The sequence below is a fragment of the Nerophis lumbriciformis genome, linkage group LG10 (genome assembly GCF_033978685.3).
Source record: "Nerophis lumbriciformis linkage group LG10, RoL_Nlum_v2.1, whole genome shotgun sequence".
Lineage (NCBI taxonomy): Eukaryota > Metazoa > Chordata > Actinopteri > Syngnathiformes > Syngnathidae > Nerophis > Nerophis lumbriciformis.
Window position 1 is genome coordinate 50,091,437 of NC_084557.2, and position 26,443 is coordinate 50,117,879.

Below are 26,443 nucleotides of genomic sequence, written 5' to 3' on the forward strand. Positions count from 1 at the left end.
TGTAGTCCGTGTGACGCCGTAGTCAATCTTCTTGTTCATCCTCCACTGTTGCCATTTCTAATATAAAGTAGTGTAAAGTTCTTACTTATATCTGTCAGTAAACTCACCATGAAAGCGCTAAAACATACCGGTGTAGTGAGTTTACATTAATCGCCCAAGGAACTTTAGTTATTAGAGACTTCCGGTCGGACGGTTTTTGACAGGACACATTTCCGGACTTGTTGTTGTTTCCGGATGAGGTGTTGCTGCTCTGTTATGGATTTAGGTATAGTCTAAATGTCAATAAAACAGTTAGCTCCATCTTTTGACACTTCTTCCACCCCCGTCCTTGCACGCTACACCGCTACAACAAAGATGACGGGGAGAAGACGCTGTCAAAGGTGAGCCACGTAAATAAGACCGCCCACAAAACGGTGCATTCTGAAGCGACTGTCAGAAAGCGGCTTGAAGATGATGTGTAAAACATCATCTACGCAACATTTTGACCAAAGAACCACCATTACATGTTATGTAGACCACAAGGAAATGTCTTCAATTTAGAAAAAAAAAAAAAAAAAAAAAAAAAAAAATATATATATATATATATATATATATATATATATACAGGTAAAAGCCAGTAAATTAGAATATTTTGAAAAACTAGATTTATTTCAGTAATTGCATTCAAAAGGTGTAACTTGTACATTATATTTATTCATTGCACACAGACTGATGCATTCAAATGTTTATTTCATTTAATTTTGATGATTTGAAGTGGCAACAAATGAAAATCCAAAATTCCGTGTGTCACAAAATTAGAATATTACTTAAGGCTAATACAAAAAAGGGATTTTTAGAAATGTTGGCCAACTGAAAAGTATGAAAATGAAAAATATGAGCATGTACAATACTCAATACTTGGTTGGAGCTCCTTTTGCCTCAATTACTGCGTTAATGCGGCGTGGCATGGAGTCGATGAGTTTCTGGCACTGCTCAGGTGTTGTGAGAGCCCAGGTTGCTCTGATAGTGGCCTTCAACTCTTCTGCGTTTTTGGGTCTGGCATTCTGCATCTTCCTTTTCACAATACCCCACAGATTTTCTATGGGGCTAAGGTCAGGGGAGTTGGCGGGCCAATTTAGAACAGAAATTCCATGGTCCGTAAACCAGGCACGGGTAGATTTTGCGCTGTGTGCAGGCGCCAAGTCCTGTTGGAACTTGAAATCTCCATCTCCATAGAGCAGGTCAGCAGCAGGAAGCATGAAGTGCTCTAAAACTTGCTGGTAGACGGCTGCGTTGACCCTGGATCTCAGGAAACAGAGTGGACCGACACCAGCAGATGACATGGCACCCCAAACCATCACCCAACCATGCAAATTTTGCATTTCCTTTGGAAATCGAGGTCCCAGAGTCTGGAGGACGACAGGAGAGGCACAGGATCCACGTTGCCTGAAGTCTAGTGTAAAGTTTCCACCATCAGTGATGGTTTGGGGTGCCATGTCATCTGCTGGTGTCGGCAATGCGCCTTATAATCCGGTACATCAATAAAATACAACAATTCTCTTAAGTTAAGTCAGTTATGATTCACATATGAGATGAATTATATCTCATTTTCAAAAAAGTGTGAATGTGAGCGTTAATGATTGTCTATGCGGGATTGATTTGTGATGGGTGTACCCTGAAGGCAGCTAGGATAGTCTCCAGCTAAGTCCCTTACAAGAGCTATTGAAAATGGATGAATGGATGAATTGTAAATCATATGGGATGTCAGGAATGTCCATCAGTCCCTTTTCTATAACGCTGGTCCTCATTTGGGTCACGAGTGAACAGGAACCTATCTCAGTTAGGGTACACCCTGGAATGGTCACCAGCCAATCGCAAGGTCCATCGGGACAAACAACTTTTCAGAAAATGTAGCGTCTCCAATTAGCCTGACATACTTGACTTTAGAACCTGGGAGAAAGCCGTAGTACTCACAGAGGGATAAAATAGTGATTCAAACCCTTTACTGACTGTGGCCCCATTACAGGAATAATGTAGGCTTATTCAATTGTATTCTTCTACTTCTTCTACTATAAGCACATGTGGTTTGTGATGGTAACCTGTCAAGGTTCTCTCCTTTAGTTCGAGGGTGTGAGCGGGTAAGGCCAAGTAGATGTGACCCACAAGTGCACACCTGACTCTGACCTTGTTGACACTTGAAACAGGACTTCATCCCATCTAGTCCATGTTCACTTCACTTCATTTCAGATGAGATTGTAAGTGTTTGTAATTGATACTTAGTGTTTACCTGCTTGGGAAGTAAACCGAGCGAGAATTAAAGTGGTTTGCTTTGAACAAATTGGATGGTGAGACCTATGGAACCTTTACAGCTCCTTTGAAGACACTTCAACTCTGTCTTTTTCTTCTGGCTCACCAGGTATCCAATGTACCTCTGTTTGTCACCATTAGACCGAGAAGTGCCATGTTCCATCCGCAGTCATTTCCTCACTCGTTGTTTTTCTTCTCCACGTGAGCAGAACCTCAAACACGCCCGCATCAATGTTTCTCTTCTTTTGAAGTTGACGGATAGGCTCCTGACTAAATCATGGTTGGTGTAGACCCTCTTCATCAGCACCAATATTTCCTATCCTTTCTGCTCATCCACATTCAACCCTTAAGGTGCTTGTGTTGCGGGTACGAAATGAGTCCCCGGAGTTTAGTCCAAGTCTAATTCAAAGGTAACGCCGCTTTAATGGCCACGTTATTCTCACTCAAAGGAATTTTGAAATGAGGCGTAAAGATAAAGGCAGGCGTTTGAAAGGATGCACAGTGCATAACTTTAAGTGTGTGCAGGCTACGATATAGTTCATGTCTTAAGAACCTGCATGCATATACAGTACATGTGACTTTGGTGCTCAGTTTTCAAAGGCACCGGCATGCTTGACAGAAAAGGCGGCGCTCTGATGGATGTGCTAATGGATCCGTATGCACAGCAAGGGCCCCCTGTATGGATGCGGCATTTTCTCATGTGTCGCTTGGAACCGAGCACTCTCGACACGCTGTGACACCTTCCCACACTCTGTTCATGTTTCCTTTCTGTACTGTACTTTAAACCAAACTCTTCTGAAAGAGAATGGGAGACAAGCTGAAGCTCTCCGGAGAGGTAGCCCTGTTAATCAACACCCTGGCATGGTGCCCTCGTCAGATCAAAAATAGAAGACATTCAAGAATAACAGGGAGTTTGAAAAGATGAGATTGATTATTTAAAAAAACAACAACCAAAAACATGCCCCTTCAATTTGGGTGGAAATCAATCGAGGATCCATGCTGAGTAAACGAGCCACTGCAGATCTGCTGAAATCTGACACTGGGAATGTGTAGTGGCATTTCTGACCTTTTACTGTGAATCTCCTTTGAAAAGATGCAATGTGTAAGCTGGAAGGAGAAGATTGCCAGGCATGTAGACGTGTCTACCAAAGTCCAGAGAGAAACAAAGTCGGATTGAACCAGGACAGGACATGGCAGGGCGGGTCGCCCTGACGGTGTACATTTTATCTTGGTTGTTTGCTATGATGGCCTTTGAAACACCAGAGAGCGTATAACTAACCACGTTGGACCAAGTCTTGTGTGTGCGCGCTCGTTCACGAGAGCGCATCACCCAACGTCTCCGGTAGAGATGCGCGGATAGGCAATTATTTCATCCGCAACCGCATCGGAAAGTCGTCAACCATTCGCCATCCACCCGATGTAACATTTGATCAGAACCGCACCCGCCCGCACCCGCCCGTTGTTATATATCTAATATAGACGATGCAAGGCATTAGTGAGGTTATAAAGCTTTTGCCTGTTAAAGAAAGGAGATTGATCCAATGCAGCACAGACATTCGCGTGCCACGCTGTCACGACCCAGACGCACACCAGTGCGCAATCATATGGGAGCCGCGCTGAGCGCACCTCCAAGCGCGTCTCGCTGCCGGCGACGGCCGGGTATGGGCCCGACGCTCCAGCGCCATCCATTTTCAGGGCTAGTTGATTCGGCAGGTGGGTTGTTACACACTCCTTAGCGGGTTCCGACTTCCATGGCCACCGTCCTGCTGTCTATATCAACCAGGGTGAGCCCCACCCCTTTCGTGAGCGCACTGCGCGCGGAGTGACCCCTGTTACGCGCCCCCGGCAACAGGGGTGGCGGGCAGGTAAGCTGCTTACCTGCTGCGCGTGACGCCGGCCGCGGCGAAGGCGGACGAGGCGGGGTGTCGGTGCGGTGGGCGCGGTGGTGACCCTGGACGTGCGTCGGGCCCTTCTCGCGGATCGCCTCAGCTACGGCTCCCGGTGGGGCCCTCTCGGGGGAAGGGGCCTCGGTCCCGGACCCCGGCGAGGCGTCCCTTCTCCGCTCCGTAAAAGTGTCCATCTCTTTTTCTTTTTTTTCTTCTGTTGTGGCATATGCAGCAGGTGCCTGCTCGTTTTTCGTATGTGGGTAACAACATTTAACTATGTATATATATTTCCGAATTGGTGTAACTGCCACCCGCCTGAATCTATTTAAAATCTAATTTTTTTTTATTTCAACCGCCCGACCCGACCCGACGCGCGGATAAAATCTAATTTTTTTTAATTTCATCCGCCCGATCCGCGGATAATCCGCGGACTCCGCGGTTGTGCCCGCAAACCGCGCATCTCTAGTCTCCGGGGACGTTGTCTGTAATCATGGCAACCCAATCCAACCTTGTACCATCTGATAATGATGAAATAAATCTTTTGCAACAACTTCTCTTTTGTTCCTGTTTAAGATTTGAACCATTTCCACTACACTGCAATCGCTGCCTTCTTACAGCCTTTCACGTTCATATGTGACATGTGCCCTGCAGGAATCCATTGTGATAACGTGTGCCCGCAAGGCTTCTGGGGGAGCAACTGTTCACTCAGCTGCCCATGTCAGAACGGAGGCTCCTGCTCACCTGAGGATGGAACGTGTGTCTGTGCACCTGGATACAGAGGGACCTCCTGCAAAAGAAGTAAGTTCATCCACATTATGTTAAAAGCGAATTAGCCTTCACCTCAAGCCAGGACTGCGAGCGAGCTGAGCTGCCTTTTGTATTTCTAGAAGGTCAACGGGCTCATAGTGATGTTACTAGTAGTTGACTGGGAGGTGTTTATTATCATTTGGGGAGAGTCCGCAGCCTGATGATTACCTGCTAAACGCTAAGCACTGACTACATGCGCTCTGAATGCGCACTGCTGATTGGCTGTTACCGCTCTGTGTGTAACCAATCAGATGGTTGTGTGGGTGGGACAATGCTGGGTGCTGTGTAGAGGACTGACAGAGACAGGCAGAAGGAAGCGGAGGCGGCTACTTAATATGTTTGTGTGGAAACTCGTTCGGTACACCTCCGAACAGAACTGAAACCCCCGTACCGAAACGGTTCAATACAAATACCGTATTTTCCGCACTATAAGGCGCACCTAAAAACCACAAATTTTCTCAAAAGCTGACAGTGCGCCTTATAACCCGGTGCGCTTTATATATGGATAAATATTAAGATTCATTTTCATAAAGTTTAGGTCTCGCAACTACGGTAAACAGCCGCCAGCTTTTTTCCCCGTAGAAGAAGCGCGCGGTGCATGCTGGGATATGTGACGTTTCATTTCCATTTGTGTGTTTATGTAAAGACCCCAAAATGGCTCCTATTAAGTGTGTTGTCTGTCTAATTATAAATAATGCAGACGAGGCGTGTTAACTGAGTTCTCAACGTTTACTCACAGCGTGCTCATAACCACATTCTAACTGCCAGCATACAACAACGCTTCTCAGGGCTACCGCGCATGCTCGTAACTATCGTTGCATGCTGGGTAGTGTAGTTGTTATATTTGCTAGCTCATAACAGCACATTAAGAGACACGCTTACGCGCTTAATTCAATACTCGCCGTCATTCCGGGTGGATTGACAAAAGACCTCCAGCCGCTAGATATTGGTGTCAACAGGGCATTCGAAGCTAGACTGCTAACTGCGTGGGAACAGTGGATGACGAAGAAGCGCGCGGTGCATGCTGGGATATGTGACGTTTCATTTCCATTTGTGTGTTTATGTAAAGACCCCAAAATGGCTCCTATTAAGTGTGTTGTCTGTCTAATTATAAATAATGCAGACGAGGCGTGTTAACTGAGTTCTCAACGTTTACTCACAGCGTGCTCATAACCACATTCTAACTGCCAGCATACAACAACGCTTCTCAGGGCTACCGCGCATGCTCGTAACTATCGTTGCATGCTGGGTAGTGTAGTTGTTATATTTGCTAGCTCATAACAGCACATTGAGAGACACGCTTACGCGCTTAATTCAATACTCGCCGTCATTCCGGGTGGATTGACAAAAGACCTCCAGCCGCTAGATATTGGTGTCAACAGGGCATTCGAAGCTAGACTGCTAACTGCGTGGGAACAATGGATGACAGAAGGCGAACACACCTTCACTAAGACGAGGAGGCAGCGCCAGACGACGCCAACATCTGCCAGTGGATCGTAAATTTGCCCAACTTTTCACTTCGGACACCGAAGACGAAGGATTTACGAATGAAGAATAACTTCAGAAAGTGAGCGCTATGTTTATTTTGTGTGTTGTGACATTAACGTTCGAGCAACATTATGTTGCTATTGCTCTGCGCTATTTTGAATTTTACTATGTTTGTGATTGCACATTTGCGTACATTTTGGGAGTGAACAGAGTTGTTAGAACGCTGGTTTTTAATATATTATTAAAGTTTGACTGACCTATCTGACTGTTTTTTTGACATTCCCTTTAGCGCAGCGTAGGCGCGGCTTATAGTCCGGGGCGGCTTATTGGTGGACAAAGTTATGAAATATGCCATTCATTGAAGGTGCGGCTAATAATCCGGTGCGCCTTATAGTGCGGAAAATACGGTACACCCCTACTAAACAGAGAGGGTGGTCTGCAACACCACCCACATATAATTCGGTTATTTCCACCATTTCTAAGACATTCTACATTCGAGCCTTTAACAACAGGACATTTTTAGGTTTCAGGTTCCCCCTTGTGCCATACATGCACCTGAATGGAATGCTAATGAGGGTGATTCCATTCTAACAACTGATATTGTGCTGGTCGAGGTCACATTACAGTCATTGTTTGCCACACAATGGCCCAATGCTAACAACAGCTATTCTATTCTTAGACTATTGTTCACATTGATAAATGTGTCGCTCGTTTGCGTCTTAACAGCTATATATATTTTTTTTTTTACACCACAATAGGTTGTATTCACCTGACAGCATGAATAATGCGCCAGCGAGCGTCTCTTGTTAATCAATCAATCAAAGTTTATTTATATAGCCCTTAATTACAAGTGTCTCAAAGGGCTGCACAAGCCCCAACGACATCTTCAGCTCAGATCCTACATCAGGGCAAGAAAAAACTCAACCCAATGGGATACAATGAGAAACCTTGGAGGGGACCGCAGATGTGGGTAACCCCCCGACACCTGGCGACCGGTGCAATGGATGTCGAGTGGATCTAGTTAATAGTGTGAGAGTCCAATCCATAGTGGATCTAACATAATAGTGTGAGAGTCCAGTCCATAGTGGATCTAACATAATAGTGTTTGTCCAGTCCATAGTGGATCTAACATAATAGTGTGAGAGTCCAGTCCATAGTGGGTCTAACATAATAGTGAGAGTCCAGTCCATAGTGGATCTAACATAATAGTGAGAGTCCAGTCCATAGTGGATCTAACATAATAGTGAGAGTCCAGTCCATAGTGGATCTAACATAATAGTGAGAGTCCAGTCCATAGTGGATCTAACATAATAGTGTGAGAGTCCAGTCCATAGTGGATCTAACATAATAGTGTGAGAGTCCAGTCCATAGTGGATCTAACATAATAGTGTGAGAGTCCAGTCCATAGTGGATCTAACATAATAGTGTGAGAGTCCAGTCCACAGTGGATCTAACAAAATAGTGAGAGTCCAGTCCATAGTGGATCTAACATAATAGTGTGAGTCCAGTCCATAGTGGATCTAACATAATAGTGAGAGTCCAGTCCATAGTGGATCTAACATAATAGTGTGAGAGTCCAGTCCATAGTGGATCTAACATAATAGTGAGAGACTCCAGTCCATAGTGGATCTAACATAATAGTGTGAGAGTCCAGTCCATAGTGGATCTAACAAAATAGTGAGAGTCCAGTCCATAGTGGATCTAACATAATAGTGAGAGTCCAGTCCATAGTGGATCTAACATAATAGTGAGAGTCCAGTCCATAGTGGATCTAATATAATAGTGTGAGAGTCCAGTCCATAGTGGATCTAACATAATAGTGTGAGAGTCCAGTCCATAGTGGATCTAACATAATAGTGAGAGTCCAGTCCATAGTGGATCTAACATAATAGTGAGAGTCCAGTCCATAGTGGATCTAACATAATAGTGTGAGAGTCCAGTCCATAGTGGATCTAACATAATAGTGAGAGTCCAGTCCATAGTGGATCTAACATAATTGTGTGAAAGTCCAGTCCATAGTGGATCTAACAAAATAGTGAGAGTCCAGTCCATAGTGGATCTAACATAATAGTGTGAGAGACCAGTCCATAGTGGATCTAACATAATAGTGTGAGAGACCAGTCCATAGTGGATCTATCATAATAATGAGAGTCCAGTCCATAGTGGATCTAACATAATAGTGAGAGTCCAGTCCATTGTGGATCTAACATAATAGTGAGAGTCCAGTCCATAGTGGATCTAACATAATAGTGAGAGTCCAGTCCACAGTGGATCTAACATAATAGTGTGAGAGTCCAGTCCATAGTGGATCTAACATAATAGTGTGAGAGTCCAGTCCATAGTGGATCTAACATAATAGTGTGAGAGTTCAGTCCATTGTGGATCTAACATAATAGTAAGAGTCCAGTCCATTGTGGATCTAACATAATAGTGAGAGTCCAGTCCATAGTGGATCTAACATAATAGTGAGAGTCCAGTTCATAGTGGATCTAACATAATAGTGTGAGAGTCCAGTCCATAGTGGATCTAACAAAATAGTGAGAGTCCAGTCCATAGTGGATCTAACATAATAGTGTGAGAGTCCAGTCCATAGTAGATCTAACATAATAGTGAGAGTCCAGTCCATAGTGGATCTAACATAATAGTGTGAGAGTCCAGTCCATAGTGGATCTAACATAATAGTGTGAGAGTCCAGTCCATTGTGGATCTAACATAATAGTGTGAGAGTCCAGTCCATAGTGGATCTAACATAATAGTGTGAGAGTCCAGTCCATAGTGGATCTAACAAAATAGTGAGAGTCCAGTCCATAGTGGATCTAACATAATAGTGTGAGTCCAGTCCATAGTAGATCTAACATAATAGTGTGAGAGTCCAGTCCATAGTGGATCTAACATAATAGTGAGAGTCCAGTCCATAGTGGATCTAACATAATAGTGTGAGAGTCCAGTCCATTGTGGATCTAACATAATAGTGAGAGTCCAGTCCATAGTGGATCTAACATAATAGTGTGAGAGTCCAGTCCATAGTGGATCTAACATAATAGTGTGAGAGTCAAAGATGTCAAAATATTACTAAAGACGACCAGGAAAGTGGCACGCCCGACAGTCCAAGGGAGCAAGCAGAGTCGAAGAACGCTCAAGTTTCCAGTGATCAGTTCATTAAAGGTGTGTTTGAATATACTTTTAACATTTATTATTTCTTATCTAGGTATTATCTTGATATTATTTGTATTTCATCTTGGATGAATGACAATATCCATTGACATCTTTAATTTAGTTATTTGTATTTTTAATTATACCTTTGTTTCCTTCCTTTTCAATTCTTGTAATCCAGTCCAACTAAGGGTGGAACGATTCCCAAAATCCACGGTTAGGATCTAGTCACGGTTTTCAATTCGGTTCGGTGTGCATTGTTGTTGTTTTAACACCTGAGAATAATCCACCATTACCATTTATAAATTAGAGACTTCGAGATTTAGACTTCCTTTATTGTCATTCAAATGTGAACTTTACAGTACAGATAACAACAACATTTTGTTGCATTAGCTCATTGTAGTGCTGGTTCTTACCAAAAAAAAAACCTTTAAAATAAAACTGTCATGATCTGTGGTCTGGATCATGTTCTTGTTATATTCTGTTAGTTTTAAGACTCCATAGTTCCTGTTTGTCATGATCCGTGGTCCGGATCATGTTTTGTTTGGTTATGTTTGGTTAGTTTTGGACTCCTTTTGTTGTTACTTGTGCACCACGCCAAGTTTTGCTTCGCCGCCTGCACCACGCCAAGCTTCGCCAAGCTTCGCCGCCCGTGCCCGCACCACGCCAAGCTTCACCGCCCGTGCCCGCACCACGCCAAGCTTCGCCGCCCGTGTCCGCACCACGCCAAGCTTCGCCGCCCGTGTCCGCACCACGCCAAGCTTCGCCGCCCGCGTCCGCACCACGCCAAGCTTCGCCGCCTGCGTCCGCACCACGCAAAGCTTCGCCGCCTGCACCTGCGTCCACGCCTGACTCGTCTGCTGCTGCGTCCACGCCTGACTCGTCTGCTGCTGCGTCCACGCCTGACTCGTCTGCTGCTGCGTCCAAGCCTGCCATGACGGCGCCAACGCGCCCACCTCCCCGTCGACCACGGATGTGGCCGCTCCCTGGTCGTCCGCCTCGCCAAGTGCGCCCACCTCCCAGTCGGCCACGGATGTGGCCGCTCCCTGGTCGTCCGCCTCGCCAAGTGCGTCCACCTCCCAGTCGGCCACGAATGTGGCCATTCCCTGGGCGCCCGCCTCGCCTGCTGCAGCGGCGTTCCACTCGCCGCCGCCACTTGACTGTGCCTCGATGGATTCGGGGACACTTGGCCTGGCGACCCACCACCAAGTCCTCCCTCCGCCCTCCCGTGACTTTTGACCCTGCTTGTTTTTTGGGTTTTTTTGTGTGTTTTCTATATGGACATCTAGAATCTGCCCTTGAGGAGGGGGTTCTGTCATGATCCGTGGTACGGATCATGTTTTGTTTGGTTATGTTTGGTTAGTTTTGGACTCCTTTTGTTGTTACTCGTGCACCTGTGAGTTTGTTTCGTCACCATGGTTACTTGATTTTCACCTGCCTTGCACGCCACACCTGTTGCTCATCAGAGACTCTATTTAAGCCTACCTTTGTTTGTCACTCATTCTGCCTTCGTTGTGTTTGCTCCATGCAAATTGTCACGTAAGTTTTTGAGTTCCCTGTCTTTTGCCTGTGCTAAGTTTAGCCTTAGCTTCCCGTGCGTTCGGCACGCTTTTCTTTTGCTTGTTTTCTGTTTTTTGTTGAGAAACAAATCACTTCCTACCTTTACGCTGTCGTCCGGAGCCGTTCTTGCGTTGGAAGAACAACCCCGCAGCAAGCTGCGACCCCCATGTGACACTGTTTTTGTACATCCTTGTTTGTTTTAGTTTCCATGGCGACTGATTAGTTTCACCTGCCTCATGTGATCAGGACACGCACCTGCTCTAATCAAGAGACTATTATTTAAGCCTGTCTTTGCCACTTAGTCGTCCTGGCGTCATTGCTCTGTTCATGCCACAGTTTCATGTTTGTTTCTTGCTATGCCATAGCTTATGCTAGTTGTTTACTTTAACTCCAAGTGCGATCAGCGTTGTTTTCCGTTTTTTGTACCTTTTTGAGAGAAGATAATTAAATATGTTCCTACCTTCACGCCTTGTCCGGAGTAGTCCGATTGCTTCCTGGGAGAACAAACCTCGCAGTAAGCTGCGACCCCCCCGTTATGACAAGAACTTAAAAATAGTTTCTAAAGCTATGAACCTTTAATTGGTGTAAACAAAAAATAACTGTACAATCTTTATAAATGGTAAATGTGTTATACTTGTATAGTTCTTTTCTACCTTCAAGGTACTCAAAGTGCTTTGACACTATTTCCACATTCACCCATTCTCACACACTGATGGCGGGAGCTGCCATGCAAGGCGCTAACCACCACCCATCAGGAGCAAGGGTGAAGTGTCTTGCTCAAGGACACAACAGATGTGACTAGGGTGGTAGAAGCTGGGGGTTGAACCAGGAACCCTCAGGTTGCTGGCACGGCCACGCTACCAACAGAGCCATGCCGTAACCACATTATATACCAGAAACATAAGATGAAACACAAGCTTTTTTAGCACCAGCGACTTCTTTGTTTAAACTGAAAACTAAATGTTTGTTAATTAAATGCAAAAATGTATTGGTGCAATACATTCATTGGACAATTTATTACCAGTAATTTAAGTACAAGCATAACAATTGTGTCCCATAAATGTACCAATGACTGCTCATGTAAGGTCCTTTTTTTGAAACCTTTATTTTGTTAGCACAGACAGTGGTTGAGTTTTTGAGTGGAGACAACTCAAGGTTGTGTCGGGGGAAAAAAGAAGAGTGCCTCTCAAGTGGTGATGTCTGGCTATTGTGTTGGACAAGTACCAAGTTCAGTGTGTATGTAAAAGATGGATGAAGTGCACAGTAGAGCTTCTTGGTGGCAAACTCTGTTGGAAACATAGCTTGTTAGCATAAAACTAACTCATGATTTAGGGCTATATAAGTAAACATTGATTGATTGATTGATGATTGATATATATCTCTAGATATCTCTGCGCTGCTGACCCCTCTCCGCTCGGGATGGTCTCCTGCTGGCTCCACTATAGACTGGACTCTCACTATTATGTTAGATCCACTATGGACTGGACTCTCACTATTATGTTAGAGCCACTATGGACTGGACTCTCACTATTATGTTGGATCCACTATGGACTGGACTCTCACACTATTATGTTAGATCCACTATGGACTGGACTCTCACACTATTATGTTAGAACCACAATGGACTGGACTCTCACTATTATGTTAGATCCACTATGGACTAGACTCTCACTGTTATGTTAGATCCACTATGGACTGGACTCTTACACTATTATGTTAGATCCACTATGGACTGGACTCTCACACTATTATGTTAGATCCACTATGGACTGGACTCTCACTATTATGTTAGATCCACTATGGACTAGACTCTCACTGTTATGTTAGATCCACTATGGACTGGACTCTCACACTATTATGTTATATCCACTATAGACTGGACTCTCACACTATTATGTTAGATCCACTATGGACTGGACTCTCACACTATTATGTTAGATCCACTATGGACTGGACTCTCACACTATTATGTTAGATCCACTATGGACTGGACTCTCACTATTATGTTAGATCCACTATGAACTGGACTCTCACTAATATGTTAGATCCACTATGGACTGGACTTTCTCACTATTATGTTAATTCCACTATGGACTGGACTCTCACTATTATGTTGGATCCACTATGGACTGGACTCTCACTATTATGTTAGATCCACTATGGACTGGACTCTCACTATTATGTTAGATCCACTATGGACTGGACTCTCACACTATTATGTTAAATCCACTATGGACTGGACTCTCACACTATTATGTTAGATCCACTATGAACTGGACTCTCACTATTATGTTAGAGCCACTATGGACTGGACTCTCACTATTATGTTAGATCCACTATGGACTGTACTCTCACTATTATGTTAGATCCACTATGGACTGGACACTCACTATTATGTTAGATCCACTATGGACTGTACTCTTACAATATTATGTTAGATCCACTATGGACTTGACTCTCACTAATATGTTGGATCCACTATGGACTGGACTTTCTCACTATTATGTTATATCCACTATGGACTGGACTCTCACTATTATGTTAGATCCACTATGGACTGGACTCTCACTATTATGTTAGATCCACTATGGACTGGACTCTCACACTATTATGTTAAATCCACTATGGACTGGACTCTCACACTATTATGTTAGATCCACTATGAACTGGACTCTCACTATTATGTTAGAGCCACTATGGACTGGACTCTCACTATTATGTTGGATCCACTATGGACTGGACTCTCACACTATTATGTTAGATCCACTATGGACTGGACTCTCACACTATTATGTTAGATCCACAATGGACTGGACTCTCACTATTATGTTAGATCCACTATGGACTAGACTCTCACTGTTATGTTAGATCCACTATGGACTGGACTCTTACACTATTATGTTAGATCCACTATGGACTGGACTCTCACACTATTATGTTAGATCCACTATGGACTGGACTCTCACTATTATGTTAGATCCACTATGGACTAGACTCTCACTGTTATGTTAGATCCACTATGGACTGGACTCTCACAATATTATGTTAGATCCACTATGGACTGGACTCTCACTATTATGTTAGATCCACTATAGACTGGACTCTCACACTATTATGTTAGATCCACTATGGACTGGACTCCCACACTATTATGTTAGATCCACTATGGACTGTACTCTTACAATATTATGTTAGATCCACTATGGACTGGACTCTCACTAATATGTTAGATCCACTATGGACTGGACTCTCACTATTATGTTATATCCACTATGGACTGGACTCTCACACTATTATGTTAAATCCACTATGGACTGGACTCTCACTATTATGTTAGATCCACTATGGACTGGACTTTCACAATATTTTGCTAGATCCACTATGGACTGGACTCTCACACTATTATGTTAGATCCACTATGAACTGGACTCTCACTATTATGTTAGAGCCACTATGGACTGGACTCTCACACTATTATGTTAGATCCACTATGGACTGGACTCTCACTATTATGTTAGATCCACTATGGACTGGACTCACACTATTATGTTAGATCCACTATGGACTGAACTCTCACTATTATGTTAGATCCACTATGGACTAGACTCTCACTATTATGTTAGATCCACTATGGACTGGACTTTCACAATATTATGTCAGACCCACTCGACGTCCATTGCATCCGGTCTCCACTAGGGGGGTGGTCACCCACATCTGCGGTCCTCTCCAAGGTTTCTCATAGTCATTCACATTGACATCCCACTGGGTTGTGAGTTTTTCCTTGCCCTTTTGTGGGCTCTGAACCGAGGACGTCGTCGTGGCTTGTGCAACCCTTTGAGACACTTGGGATTTAGGGCTATATAAATAAACATTGATTGATTGATAGATATATATATATAATGCAACAAGGTCTGAGTCCCGGGGAACAGTTCAAGTTTAGGTTTCCGCTTCAAAGTATGGCTGAATACTTTATATTCCTCTGTAAATATCTTTAAAAGAGTCTGTCCATTTCTTGTAGCTTTGCGTATCAGTTTGTAAACATGAATAAACAGCATTAAACTGCAAACTAGTTTAAACACCACGGCTGAGTAACAACAATGCAAGATTTGTTCCACTGATCGGCGTTCTTCAGCACACAGATGTCCCACAAAAGTTCCTGCAAGAGTTCCTTTCATTCTTCTTTCTCTCCGTAGAATGTTGTAATAAAAAAAACACAATAAATAAGAAATGAACACGTTGTCTTACTCCCATGGTGGCTGAAATTTCAAATAGAAAGTTGTACGAGTTCCCCAGCGTTGGACAGCAAAGCCTGCCCTTCTAAAGTTCCTTAGGAACGTTCAAAAGTCCCACCTCGCTACTAAGAACTAAAATAGTTCCGATGGATCTTTATTTACCAGGTAGTTTTTGGTGAAAATGCTGGGGGGTATTTAATTTACCAGGGTAAATTCCACGCTGAAACGTTGAAAGAGCCATTCTGGACCAAAAATACAAAAAACGAATCCGTCTGGAGCCGCATAAAATGAAAAGCCGTATATAAGTCTTATAAAGAAAGCAACAGATGACGTCAAGTGTCTTTAATAACTATAATAGCCTACTATCAAAATGACTGGCTGAAACAAATCTTCGTTGACAGAAATGTTGAAATGTAATATTTAGTCTACACATTAGAAAGCATTAGTACATCAGAGGCTACTCAGAAGGTGAGATAACTCCTGGAAACTACTGGCGTTTAATGGCCAAAGGTATAAATGTGTGTGTCCAAGTTAAAGGAAACTGCAGTCTTCTTTTAATAGATTTATTACAATCTTTGCAAGCTGGGTAACGTTTGCTGTGGTCTGGAACAACATAGCACATAAACAACTATCTGAAATGCAGCCAATATTACATACAGATAATGTGTCATGAGACATGCAAAACTAAACTGTTGACAAAGAAGATAAAAGTAAGGCTGCCCTTTGTCAGCGATTCTGGTCATAACTTTTATGGACAGAATTTCTAGGCGCAGTCAAGGCGTTGAGGGGATCTGGTTTGGTGGCTGCAGGATTAGGTCTCTGCTTTTTGCAGATGATGTGGTCCTGATGCCTTCATCTGGCCAGGATCTTCAGCTCTCACTGGATCGGTTCGCAGCCGAGTGTGAAGCGACTGGGATGAGAATCAGCACCTCCAAGTCCGAGTCCATGGTTCTCGCCCGGAAAAGGGTGGAGTGCCATCTCCGGTTTGGGGAGGAGATCTTGCCCCAAGTGGAGGAGTTCAAGTACCTCGGAGTCTTGTTCACGAGTGAGGGAAGAGTGGATCGTGAGATCGACAGGCGGATCGGTGCGGCGTCTTCAGTAATGCGGACGCTGTATCGATCCGTTGTGGTGAAGAAGGAGCTGAGCCGGAAGGCAAAGCTCTCAATTTACCGGTCGATCTACGTTCCCATCCTCACCTATGGTCATGAGCTTTGGGTTATGACCGAAAGGACAAGATCACGGGTACAAGCGGCTGAAATGAGTTTCCTCCGCCGGGTGGCGGGTCTCTCCCTTAGAGATAGGGTGAGAAGCTCTGTCATCCGGGGGGATCTCAAAGTAAAGCCACTGCTCCTCCACATGGAGAGGAGCCAGATGAGGTGGTTCGGGCATCTGGTCAGGATGCCACCCGAACGCCTCTCTAGGGAGGTGTTTAGGGCACGTCCGACCGGTAGGAGGCCACGGGGAAGACCCAGGACACGTTGGGAAGACTATGTCTCCCGGCTGGCCTGGGAACGCCTCGGGGTCCCACAGGAAGAGCTGGACGAAGTGGCCGGGGAGAGGGAAGTCTGGGCTTCCCTGCTTAGGCTGCTGCCCCCGCGACCCGACCTCTGATAAGCGGAAGAAGATGGATGGATGGATGGATAAAAGTAAAGGATATTAAATGAGCTCAAATATAGCTACAAGCGAGTCATAATGATTCAATTTGTACATACAGCTAGCCTAAATAGCATGTTAGCATTGATTAGCTTGCAGTCATGCAGTGGCCAAATATGCCTGATCAGCACTCCAACAGGTCAATAACATCAACAAAGCTCACCTTTGTGCATTCACGCACAGCATAAAACGTTTGGTGGACAAAATGAGACAGAGGAGTGGAAAATGTTACATGTAAACAAACTGTTGCGTCACAGTCCACACTATGGTGAGTTCAAGAACCGCCGAAATTAGTAGGACAAAAGGATGTTCACCAAATAGTGTCATCAGTGAAGCATACACACAAACATATTAAACTGTGGTAGTTCTAACAACTGGGAAGGTTTGTGTCGTGTTTGCCCTCAAACAAAAAACATTTTTTATATTTTTCCCCCATCTTTTTACATTTTCAATCCTTTTTTAAAAATGCTCCAGGGAGCCACTAGGGAGGCACTGAGGGGGGGGGGGGGGTTGCTGACCCCCGCCCTAAGGAAATCACTCTAGTTCAGTGGTTCTTAACCTTGTTGGAGGTTTTTCTTTAGTGAAAAATAAAATGTTTTTTTTTTTTCAAATTCAAGACAAAGCTACCGTATTTTTCGGAGTATAAGTCGCACCGGAGCAGGGCCGGCCCGTGGCATAGGCCGTATAGGCAAATGCTAAGGGCGCCGTCCATCAGGGGGCGCCACGCCAGTGCCACAAATGTTGGAGAAAAAAAAAAAAAAAAAAAAGTTGGTATTATTATTTCTAAATACAAAAAATAATCCCACGTTAATTAAAATGCAAAGTAAAGCCTATTTAATAGAAATATTATTTGTTACAACATTACGCCCCCCCCATACCCCCCCCCCCCCCCCGCACGGTGCGCCCCCTCCCTTCCCGTATCATGACTCTTTTTGGACGTCACCACATCAAAAAATCAACACAAGATGTCAAAACGGTCAAAACTGTCAGGTGCCCAGGGAAGAAAAAAGAGAAAAGAAGAGGAGTAGAAACGAGAAAAGACAGAGTTAGCAGGTAGGTAACGTTAGCTTACATGAAATGATTTGTCTGTTACAGAATGTGATAGTAACCTGGCTTTTTAGCATTAAGCTAATGTTACATGATTCGGCAATTGCTAATCAATAAATAGCTAGTTCTGTTTTAACGTCGGGTTAATATTGTGGAGGGGGCTAAATTGTTATGGAAAATAATAATGTAACGTTAGGTAATTACAGTACTCACCTTACATTCCTCAGGGACATTTGTATTAGATCTTTTAAGCAGGTGTTTTTTGTTTACGTTGTTATTGCCTTCTGGTTAGCTAATGTTTGCCCTGCAGGTAATAGTCACTTTTCCACCCCTTTATATATTAGGTATAGTTGTAAGTAAAAAAAAAAAAAGGTCAAAGACAAAGCTATTCGGTTTCTTGTGAGTATATACACTTCACTGCCGATGTGGGGGGGCGCCACCTAAAATCTTGCCTAGGGCGCCAGATTGGTTAGGGCCGGGCCTGCACCGGAGTATAAGTCGCACCTGCCGAAAACGCATAATAAAGAAGGAAAAAAAACATATATAAATCGCACTGGAGCCCGGCCAAAGTATGAAAAAAACTGAGACTTATAGCCCGAAAAATACCGTAAATGTTTTTTTACTGGTGCACAAAATGAAGCGTGCATGAACATCACCTTGCTCAAAGAACAAAACCAACACAGTGCATAAACTCACAACAAATTACACACCTGCAAATCAGATGGAAAATTAGTTAGTTAGATTAGACTTCCTTTTATTGTCATTCAAATTTGAACTTTACAGTACAGATAAGAACCAAATGTCATTGCATTAGCTCATGGTAGTGCAGGATAAAAAAGCAATAAATAGATTACTGTACAGATAAATATATTGCACTTTTGCATATGCATCCACGTTTATGGATGTATGTTATATCGTCTTTATATTCCAGCGAGTTCATCCATTTTTGGGGGTAATTGAGGGGATAATTATGATGCGTTCAAGAGTCTTACGGCCTGAGGTAAGAAGCTGTTACAGAACCTGGAGGTTCTGCCACGGAGGCTGCGGAACCTCTTTCTAGAGTCCAGCAGTGAAAACAGTCCTTGGTGGGGGTGGGAGGAGTCTCGACAGATTTTCTGAGCCCTGGTCAGGCAGCGGCTTTTTGTGATCTCCTGGATAGGAGGAAGAGGAGTCCAGATAAAATTTCCGCCGTCCTCACCACTCTCTGCAGAGACTTCCAGTCTGAGGCATTGCAGGCTCCAGTCCAGACAGAGATGCAGTTGGTCAACAGGCTCTCTATAGTGACTCTGTAGAATGTGCTGAGAGAGCTGTGCTCTTTTCATCCCACGCAAAGGTACATTGTTTGGGGGTATTACGCTGATAGGGAGAAGTTTTTATTTACACGATGAGTCGGGTTTGTCTTGACCTCAGCGGCGTAGGCTCTGCCGAACCCCTGAAGCCGACTGGTTCGATCGAACCCAGGCATACTTGATTTTCCGGGAGACTCCCGAAATTCAGCGCCTCTCCCGAAAACCTCCCGGGACAAATTTTCTCCCGAAATTCAGGCGGAGCTGGAGGCCACGCCCCCTCCAGCTCCATGCCGACCTGAGTGACGTGTCGACAGCCTGTTCTCACGTCCGCTTTCCCACAATATAAACAGCGTGCCTGCCCAATCACGTTATAACTGTAGAATGATGGAGGGCGACTTCTTGGTTTCTTATGTGGGTTTATTGTTAGGCAGTTTCATTAACGTCCTCCCAGCGCGGTAACAACACACAACAACAGCAGTCACGTTTTTGTCTACCATAAAGCAGTTTGTCTGCCGTAAACAGCAATGTTGTGACACTCTTAAACAGGACAATACTGCCATCTACTGTACGTGCATATGTGACAATAACATCTAGGGCAGGGGTCGGCAACCCGCGGCTCCGGAGCCGCATGCGGCTCTTTGATCACTCTGATGCGGCTCAGCAGCTTACTTGCTGAAACCCCCAATTTTCCCGTAAGACTTCCGGATTTCAGTGCCTCTCGCAGAAAACTCTCGTGATTAATATTCACCGATTTTCACCTTTATGGCTATAATAAGGGCGTGCCATGATGGTACAACATTTGGCACCCTCTACAATCTGTATTAACAGCGTGCCGGCCCAACACTTGTTGTACAATACACATCTTCTGCTTGCACACGTACGTGACAGCAAGGCATACTTGGTCAACAGCCACACAGGTTACACTGACGGTGGTCATATAAAACAATTTTAACACGCTTACTAATAATGCGCCACACTTTGGGCTTTTAGAGAGTGCAGTGCACAACTGCGCACACAACAAGGAGACGAAGCAGAATGCATCATCAGAGAGGGTGTTCAGCATGGTTAGAAAAATAGTGACAGAGAATAGAACAAGGATGGACAATTCAACCCTTAACTCAACAATGAGTAGATGAGTGTTATGTGTGTGTATATGTGTAAATAAATAAACACTGAAATACAAGTATTTCTCTTATTTATATATATATATATATATACAGTATATATATATATATATATATATATATATATATATATATATATATAGCTAGAATTCACTGAAAGTCAAGTATTTCTTATATATATATATATATATATATATATATATATATATATATATATATATATATATATATATATATGAAATATTTGACTTGGTGAATTCTAGCTGTAAATATACTCCTCCCCCTCTTAACCACGCACCCAACCACGCCCCCCAGACCACTTCCCGAAATCGGAGGTCTCAAGGTTGGCAAGTATGAACCCAGGTTAAGAACCATGTTCTAGTTCATTGACGTTTCCACAATTGAATCGCTGCTATGTATTAAATAGACATTCTTGTATACTTGCCAACCGTGAGACCTCCGATTTTGGGAGGTGGGGGGCGGGGGGCGTGGTCGGGGGTGGGCCGTGGTTGGGGGCGTGGTTAAGATATATATGTATATATATATATATATATATATATATATATATATATATATATATATATATATATATATATATATATATATAAATAAAATAAATACTTGAATTTCAGTGTTCATTTATTTACACATATACACACACATAACACTCATCTACTCATTCTTGAGTTAAGGGTTGAATTGTCCATCCTTGTTGTATTCTCTGTCACTATTACAGAACACACACATTATACAAATATACATTATAAAATCAATAAGAAAACGGGAGCTCTAATTTGGGAGTCTGAATTAGGATCAGAAGTTCCTATACAAACATTGCGCACTCACGTCGCCTTTTTGTATTGATTACTGCAGCTGTGCACTGGATTCATTCACAAATACAAACTACAACTCACAAACACTTTAGAGTTAGGCTCCACCATCAGAATGTGTACTTAAACTTATAAAGATCACATGGATATTATTCAGTGAGTTGATTCACCAAAACTAACCTGTTATACAGGAGGAAAAAGCACACAGGACGTTTCAATTGTTCACAGACTGGTCGCTCTCATCAGAATGACAAGACACTTCCGGTCTGCAGGTGATAGCATTCAATTGGGAAGAAACGCCCTACTGCCCCCTACTGACCAATGTGAATACTGATAAATGTGTAATGACAGCTCCAAAAACGAATTCAAATCACAAAATAAAATAAGTAAATCAACACAAAAATGTGACACATTATGGGTGGGTCACATATGCATGTACAGTAGATGGCAGTATTGTCCTGTTTAAAAGTGTCACAACATTGCTGTTTACGGCAGACCAACTGCTTTACGGGGGACGAAAACTTGACTGCTGTTGTTGTGTGTTGTTACCGCGCTTGGAGGACGTTAATGAAACTGCCTAACAATAAACCCACATAAGAAACCAAGAACTCGCCCTCCATCATTCTACAGTTATAACGTGATTGGGCAGGCACGCTGTTTATATTGTGGGAAAGCAGACGTGAAAACAGGCTGTCAACACGTCACTCAGGTCCGCCTGAATTTCGGGAGATTTTCGGGAGAAAATTTGTCCCGGGAGGTTTTCAGGAGAGGCGCTGAATTTCGGGAGTCTCCCGGAAAATCCGGGAGGGTTGGCAAGTATGCATTCTTGTGCTGGATCTAGCTGGGCAGTGCCCTCCCAACCCATAAAGCAGAGTGGCTCATTAACAAACACATTATTGACCTTTGTGAGACCTTGCAATAAGTGTTGTTAGCCGGCTGAGGGGCAGCACTTCAGTGGCCTGTCATTCAATCAGAGCCTCACCCTCCATCCGGCGGCAGCAACCTCCTTCACCCCTTTCAGCCTGCCCTCCCCAGCCCGCACACAGCGGGAGGCATGAGGCATGCACACTGTACTCATCACTCTCTGAGTGCCACCTCTGGGTTTTTTTTCTAAACACGGCCGGGCCGGTCTGAAACTGCTCTCAAGTGATGAGCTCGCTGATTGGAAGTGAATTTGCAGGCACCAGCGTGTAAACATCAATTGCAGCAGCGTGTAAAGAGACAAGGCGAAACAACAAGCTCCGTCTAATGGGTTTGTCCGACAGCAATGATCAATATTTCCTATGGGTGTAAATTCACTTTCTTAAAAGACAGTTGAGAAATATCTGATGGCCTCCTGAGAGCATTTTAAAATGGAGCATCTGCAGAAATGTGTTTGCAGCCCTTTGAGACACTTGTGATTTAGGGCTATATAAATAAACATTGATTGATTGATTGATTGATTTATAGAGTTCCCTCTTAACATGTTTTCAATGCAGTTTCTGCTTGTTCCCTATGATATTACATACTTGCCGAAATTCCCGAAATTCAGCGCCTCTCCCGAAAACCTCCCGGGACAAATTTTCTCCCGAAAATCTCCCGAAATTCAGGCGGAGCTGGAAGCCACGCCCCCTCCAGTTCCGTGCGGACCTGAGAGATGTGTCAACAGCCTGTATTCACGTCCGCTTTCCCACAATATAAACAGCGTGCCTGCCCAAACACGTTATAACTGTAGAATGATGGAGGGCGAGTTTATTGTTAGGCAGTTTCATTAACGTCCTCCCAGCGCGGTAACAACACACAACAACAGCAGTCACGTTTTATTCTACCGTAAAGCAGTTCGTCTGCCGTAAACAGCAATGTTGTTGTAATATATTGAGTTGGAGGCAATAACCAGGCGAGGTGATGAAGTACGTCTCTTTACTGTAGACTTCAGAACAGACTCGCACACTTGACGTCAGGTGCGCAACACCACATAAATCGTTGGCCAACCAAAAAGTAACCCCAGTACGCTATAGCCAACATTCACCAGGAGATGGCAACAGACAAACATAGATCACTCTATTACATTCCTCCCCTTTTAGAAATGTAGAAGTTACTCAAAATAAATAAACAACCCAACCAAAAAATGCAGCAGCTCAATTAAAAAACTGTACTTAAGCCACATTCTTCTTTTTCTTTTTTTAGTACTGAACTCTTAACCCTCATTTGTAAACAATAACATGCTTATTATACAAACAGTATTTGTACACCTTTAACACAGATTTTTATACTGTCTTCAGAGATTCAGTTTTTTTGGTGGTACTCGAAACGTTTCTGGGTACCTGCGAAAGGGTGTTCAGCATGGTTGGAAAAATAGTGACAGAGAATAGAACAAGGATGGACAATTCAACCCTTAACTCAACAATGAGTAGATGAGTGTTATGTGTGTGTATGTGTGTAAATAAATGAACACTGAAATTCAAGTATTTCATTTATATATATATATATATATATATATATGAAATACTTGACTTGGTGAATTCTAGCTGTAAATATACTCCTCCCCTCTTAGCCATGCCCCCAACCACGCTCCCGCCCCACCCCGACAAATCGGAGGTCTCAAGGTTGGAAAGTATGTGATATTACCTTTTGAAAATCTTAAAGCAATAGTGCACATTAAAAAGTGGCGGGATAGCTCAATGAGTGATGGCACTTGCACGCTGAAATCGGGTACAAGGGTTGAAATCCCAGTCAGATGGAGCGGTTAACTTCTGCCATTGTAATTGTTTTCATTAAAACTGTTGCGGTCATGTCGGTGATCATGTTTTGTTTAAGTTACAAACCCCGTTTCCATATGAGTTGGGAAATTGTGTTAGATGTAAATATAAACGGAATACAATGATTTGCAAATCCTTTTCAACCCATATTCAGTTGAATATGCTACAAAGACAACATATTTGATGTTCAAACTGATAAACATTTTTTTTTTTTGCAAATAAGCATTAACTTTAGAATTTGATGCCAGCAACATGTGACAAAGAAGTTGGGAAAGGTGGCAATAAATACTGATAAAGTTGAGGAATGCTCATCAAACACTTATTTGGAACATCCCACAGGTGTGCAGGCTAATTGGGAACAGGTGGGTGCCATGATTGGGTATAAAAGTAGATTCCATGAAATGCTCAGTCATTCACAAACAAGGATGAGGCGAGGGTCACCACTTTGTCAACAAATGCTTAAGCAAAATTGTTGAACAGTTTAAGAAAAACCTTTCTCAACCAGCTATTGCAAGGAATTTAGGGATTTCACCATCTACGGTCCGTAATATCATCAAAGGGTTCAGAGAATCTGGAGAAATCACTGCACGTAAGCAGCTAAGCCCGTGACCTTCCATCCCTCAGGCTGTACTGCATCAACAAGCGACATCAGTGTGTAAAGGATATCACCACATGGGCTCAGGAACACTTCAGAAACCCACTGTCAGTAACTACAGTTGGTCGCTACATCTGTAAGTGCAAGTTAAAACTCTCCGATGCAAGGCGAAAACCGTTTATCAACAACACCCAAAAACGCCGTCGGCTTCGCTGGGCCTGAGCTCATCTAAGATGGACTGATGCAAAGTGGAAAAGTGTTCTGTGGTCTGACAAGTCCACATTTCAAAATCTTTTTGGAAACTGTGGACGTCGTGTCCTCCGGACCAAAGAGGTAAAGAACCATCCGGATTGTTGTAGGGTGAAAGTGTAAAAGGCAGCATGTGTGATGGTATGGGGGTGTATTAGTGCCCAATATATGGGTAACTTACACATCTGTGAAGGCACCATTAATGCTGAAAGGTACATACAGCTTTTGGAGCAACATATGTTGCCATCCAAGCAACGTTACCATGGACGCCCCTGCTTATTTCAGCAAGACAATGCCAAGCCACGTGTTACATCAACGTGGCTTCATAGTAAAAGAGTGCGGGTACTAGACTGGCCTGCCTGTAGTCCAGACCTGTCTCCCATTGAAAATGTGTGGCGCATTATGAAGCCTAAAATAGCACAACGGAGACCCCCGGACTGTTGAACAACTTAAGCTGTACATCAAGCAAGAATGGGAAAGAATTCCACCTGAGAAGCTTCAAAAATGTGTCTCCTCAGTTCCCAAACCTTTACTGAGTATTGTTAAAAGGAAAGGCCATGTAACACAGTGGTGAACATGCCCTTTCCCAACTACTTTGTCACGTGTTGCAGCCATGAAATTCTAAGTTAATTATTATTTGCAAAAAAAAAATAAAGTTTATGAGTTTGAACATCAAATATGTTGTCTTTGTAGCATATTCAACTGAATATGGGTTGAAAAGGATTTGCAAATCATTGTATTCCGTTTATATTTACATCTAACACAATTTCCCAACTTATATGGAAACAGGGTTTATATGTTCTGTTTGATTTTTGGACTCTTTTTAGTTCCTGTTTTCACTCCCTTGCTTTGTTAACATGTCAACCCATTAGTTGCACCTGTTTTCACGTTCGGACTCACACACCTGTCATCAATCATGTCACTAGTATTTAAGCCTGTCCTTTTCAGTTAGTCTGTCTGGCGACATTGACTTCTACTACCCTTGCTACCCTTGACACCCACGTTACCTGATGATTTCTCTGAAATCCATGCCATAGTTTAAGTTTTTGTTTATTGTCCATATTGTTGCCCTTGTGGTACTTTTTGTTTCTTAGCCAAGTTTATCTCCGCCTTGAGCGCGCCTTTTGTTTGTACCCCTTTTGTAGTTTAATGTTAAAGGGGAACATTATCACAATTTCAGAAGGGTTAAAACCATTAAAAATCAGTTCCCAGTGGCTTTTTTTATTTTTCGAAGTTTTTTTCAAAATGTTACCCATCACGCAATATCCCTAAAAAAAGCTTCAAAGTGCCTGATTTTAACCATCGTTATATACACCCGTCCATTTTCCTGTGACGTCACATAGTGAAGCCAACACAAACAAACATGGCGCATAGAACAGCAAGCTATAGCGACATTAGCTCGGATTCAGACTCTGATTTCAGCGGCTTAAGCGATTCAACAGATTACGCATGTATTGAAACGGATGGTTGTAGTGTGGAGGCAGGTAGCGAAAACCAAATTGAAGA

The 26,443-nt window shown here is 43.3% G+C and overlaps 1 protein-coding gene across 4 annotated transcripts in view; it reads left to right on the forward strand.

Annotated features, from left to right (window-relative positions):
- The window catches only part of megf11 (multiple EGF-like-domains 11), a 559,910-nt gene that overhangs the window by 470,016 nt on the left and 63,451 nt on the right, over positions 1-26,443 (forward strand). For all 4 annotated transcript variants that reach the window (XM_061969469.2, XM_061969471.2, XM_061969472.2 and 1 more), the window contains one exon: positions 4,824-4,970. In XM_061969469.2, the coding sequence (XP_061825453.2) occupies positions 4,824-4,970 (147 nt within the window). The remainder of the gene's footprint in view (positions 1-4,823; positions 4,971-26,443) is intronic.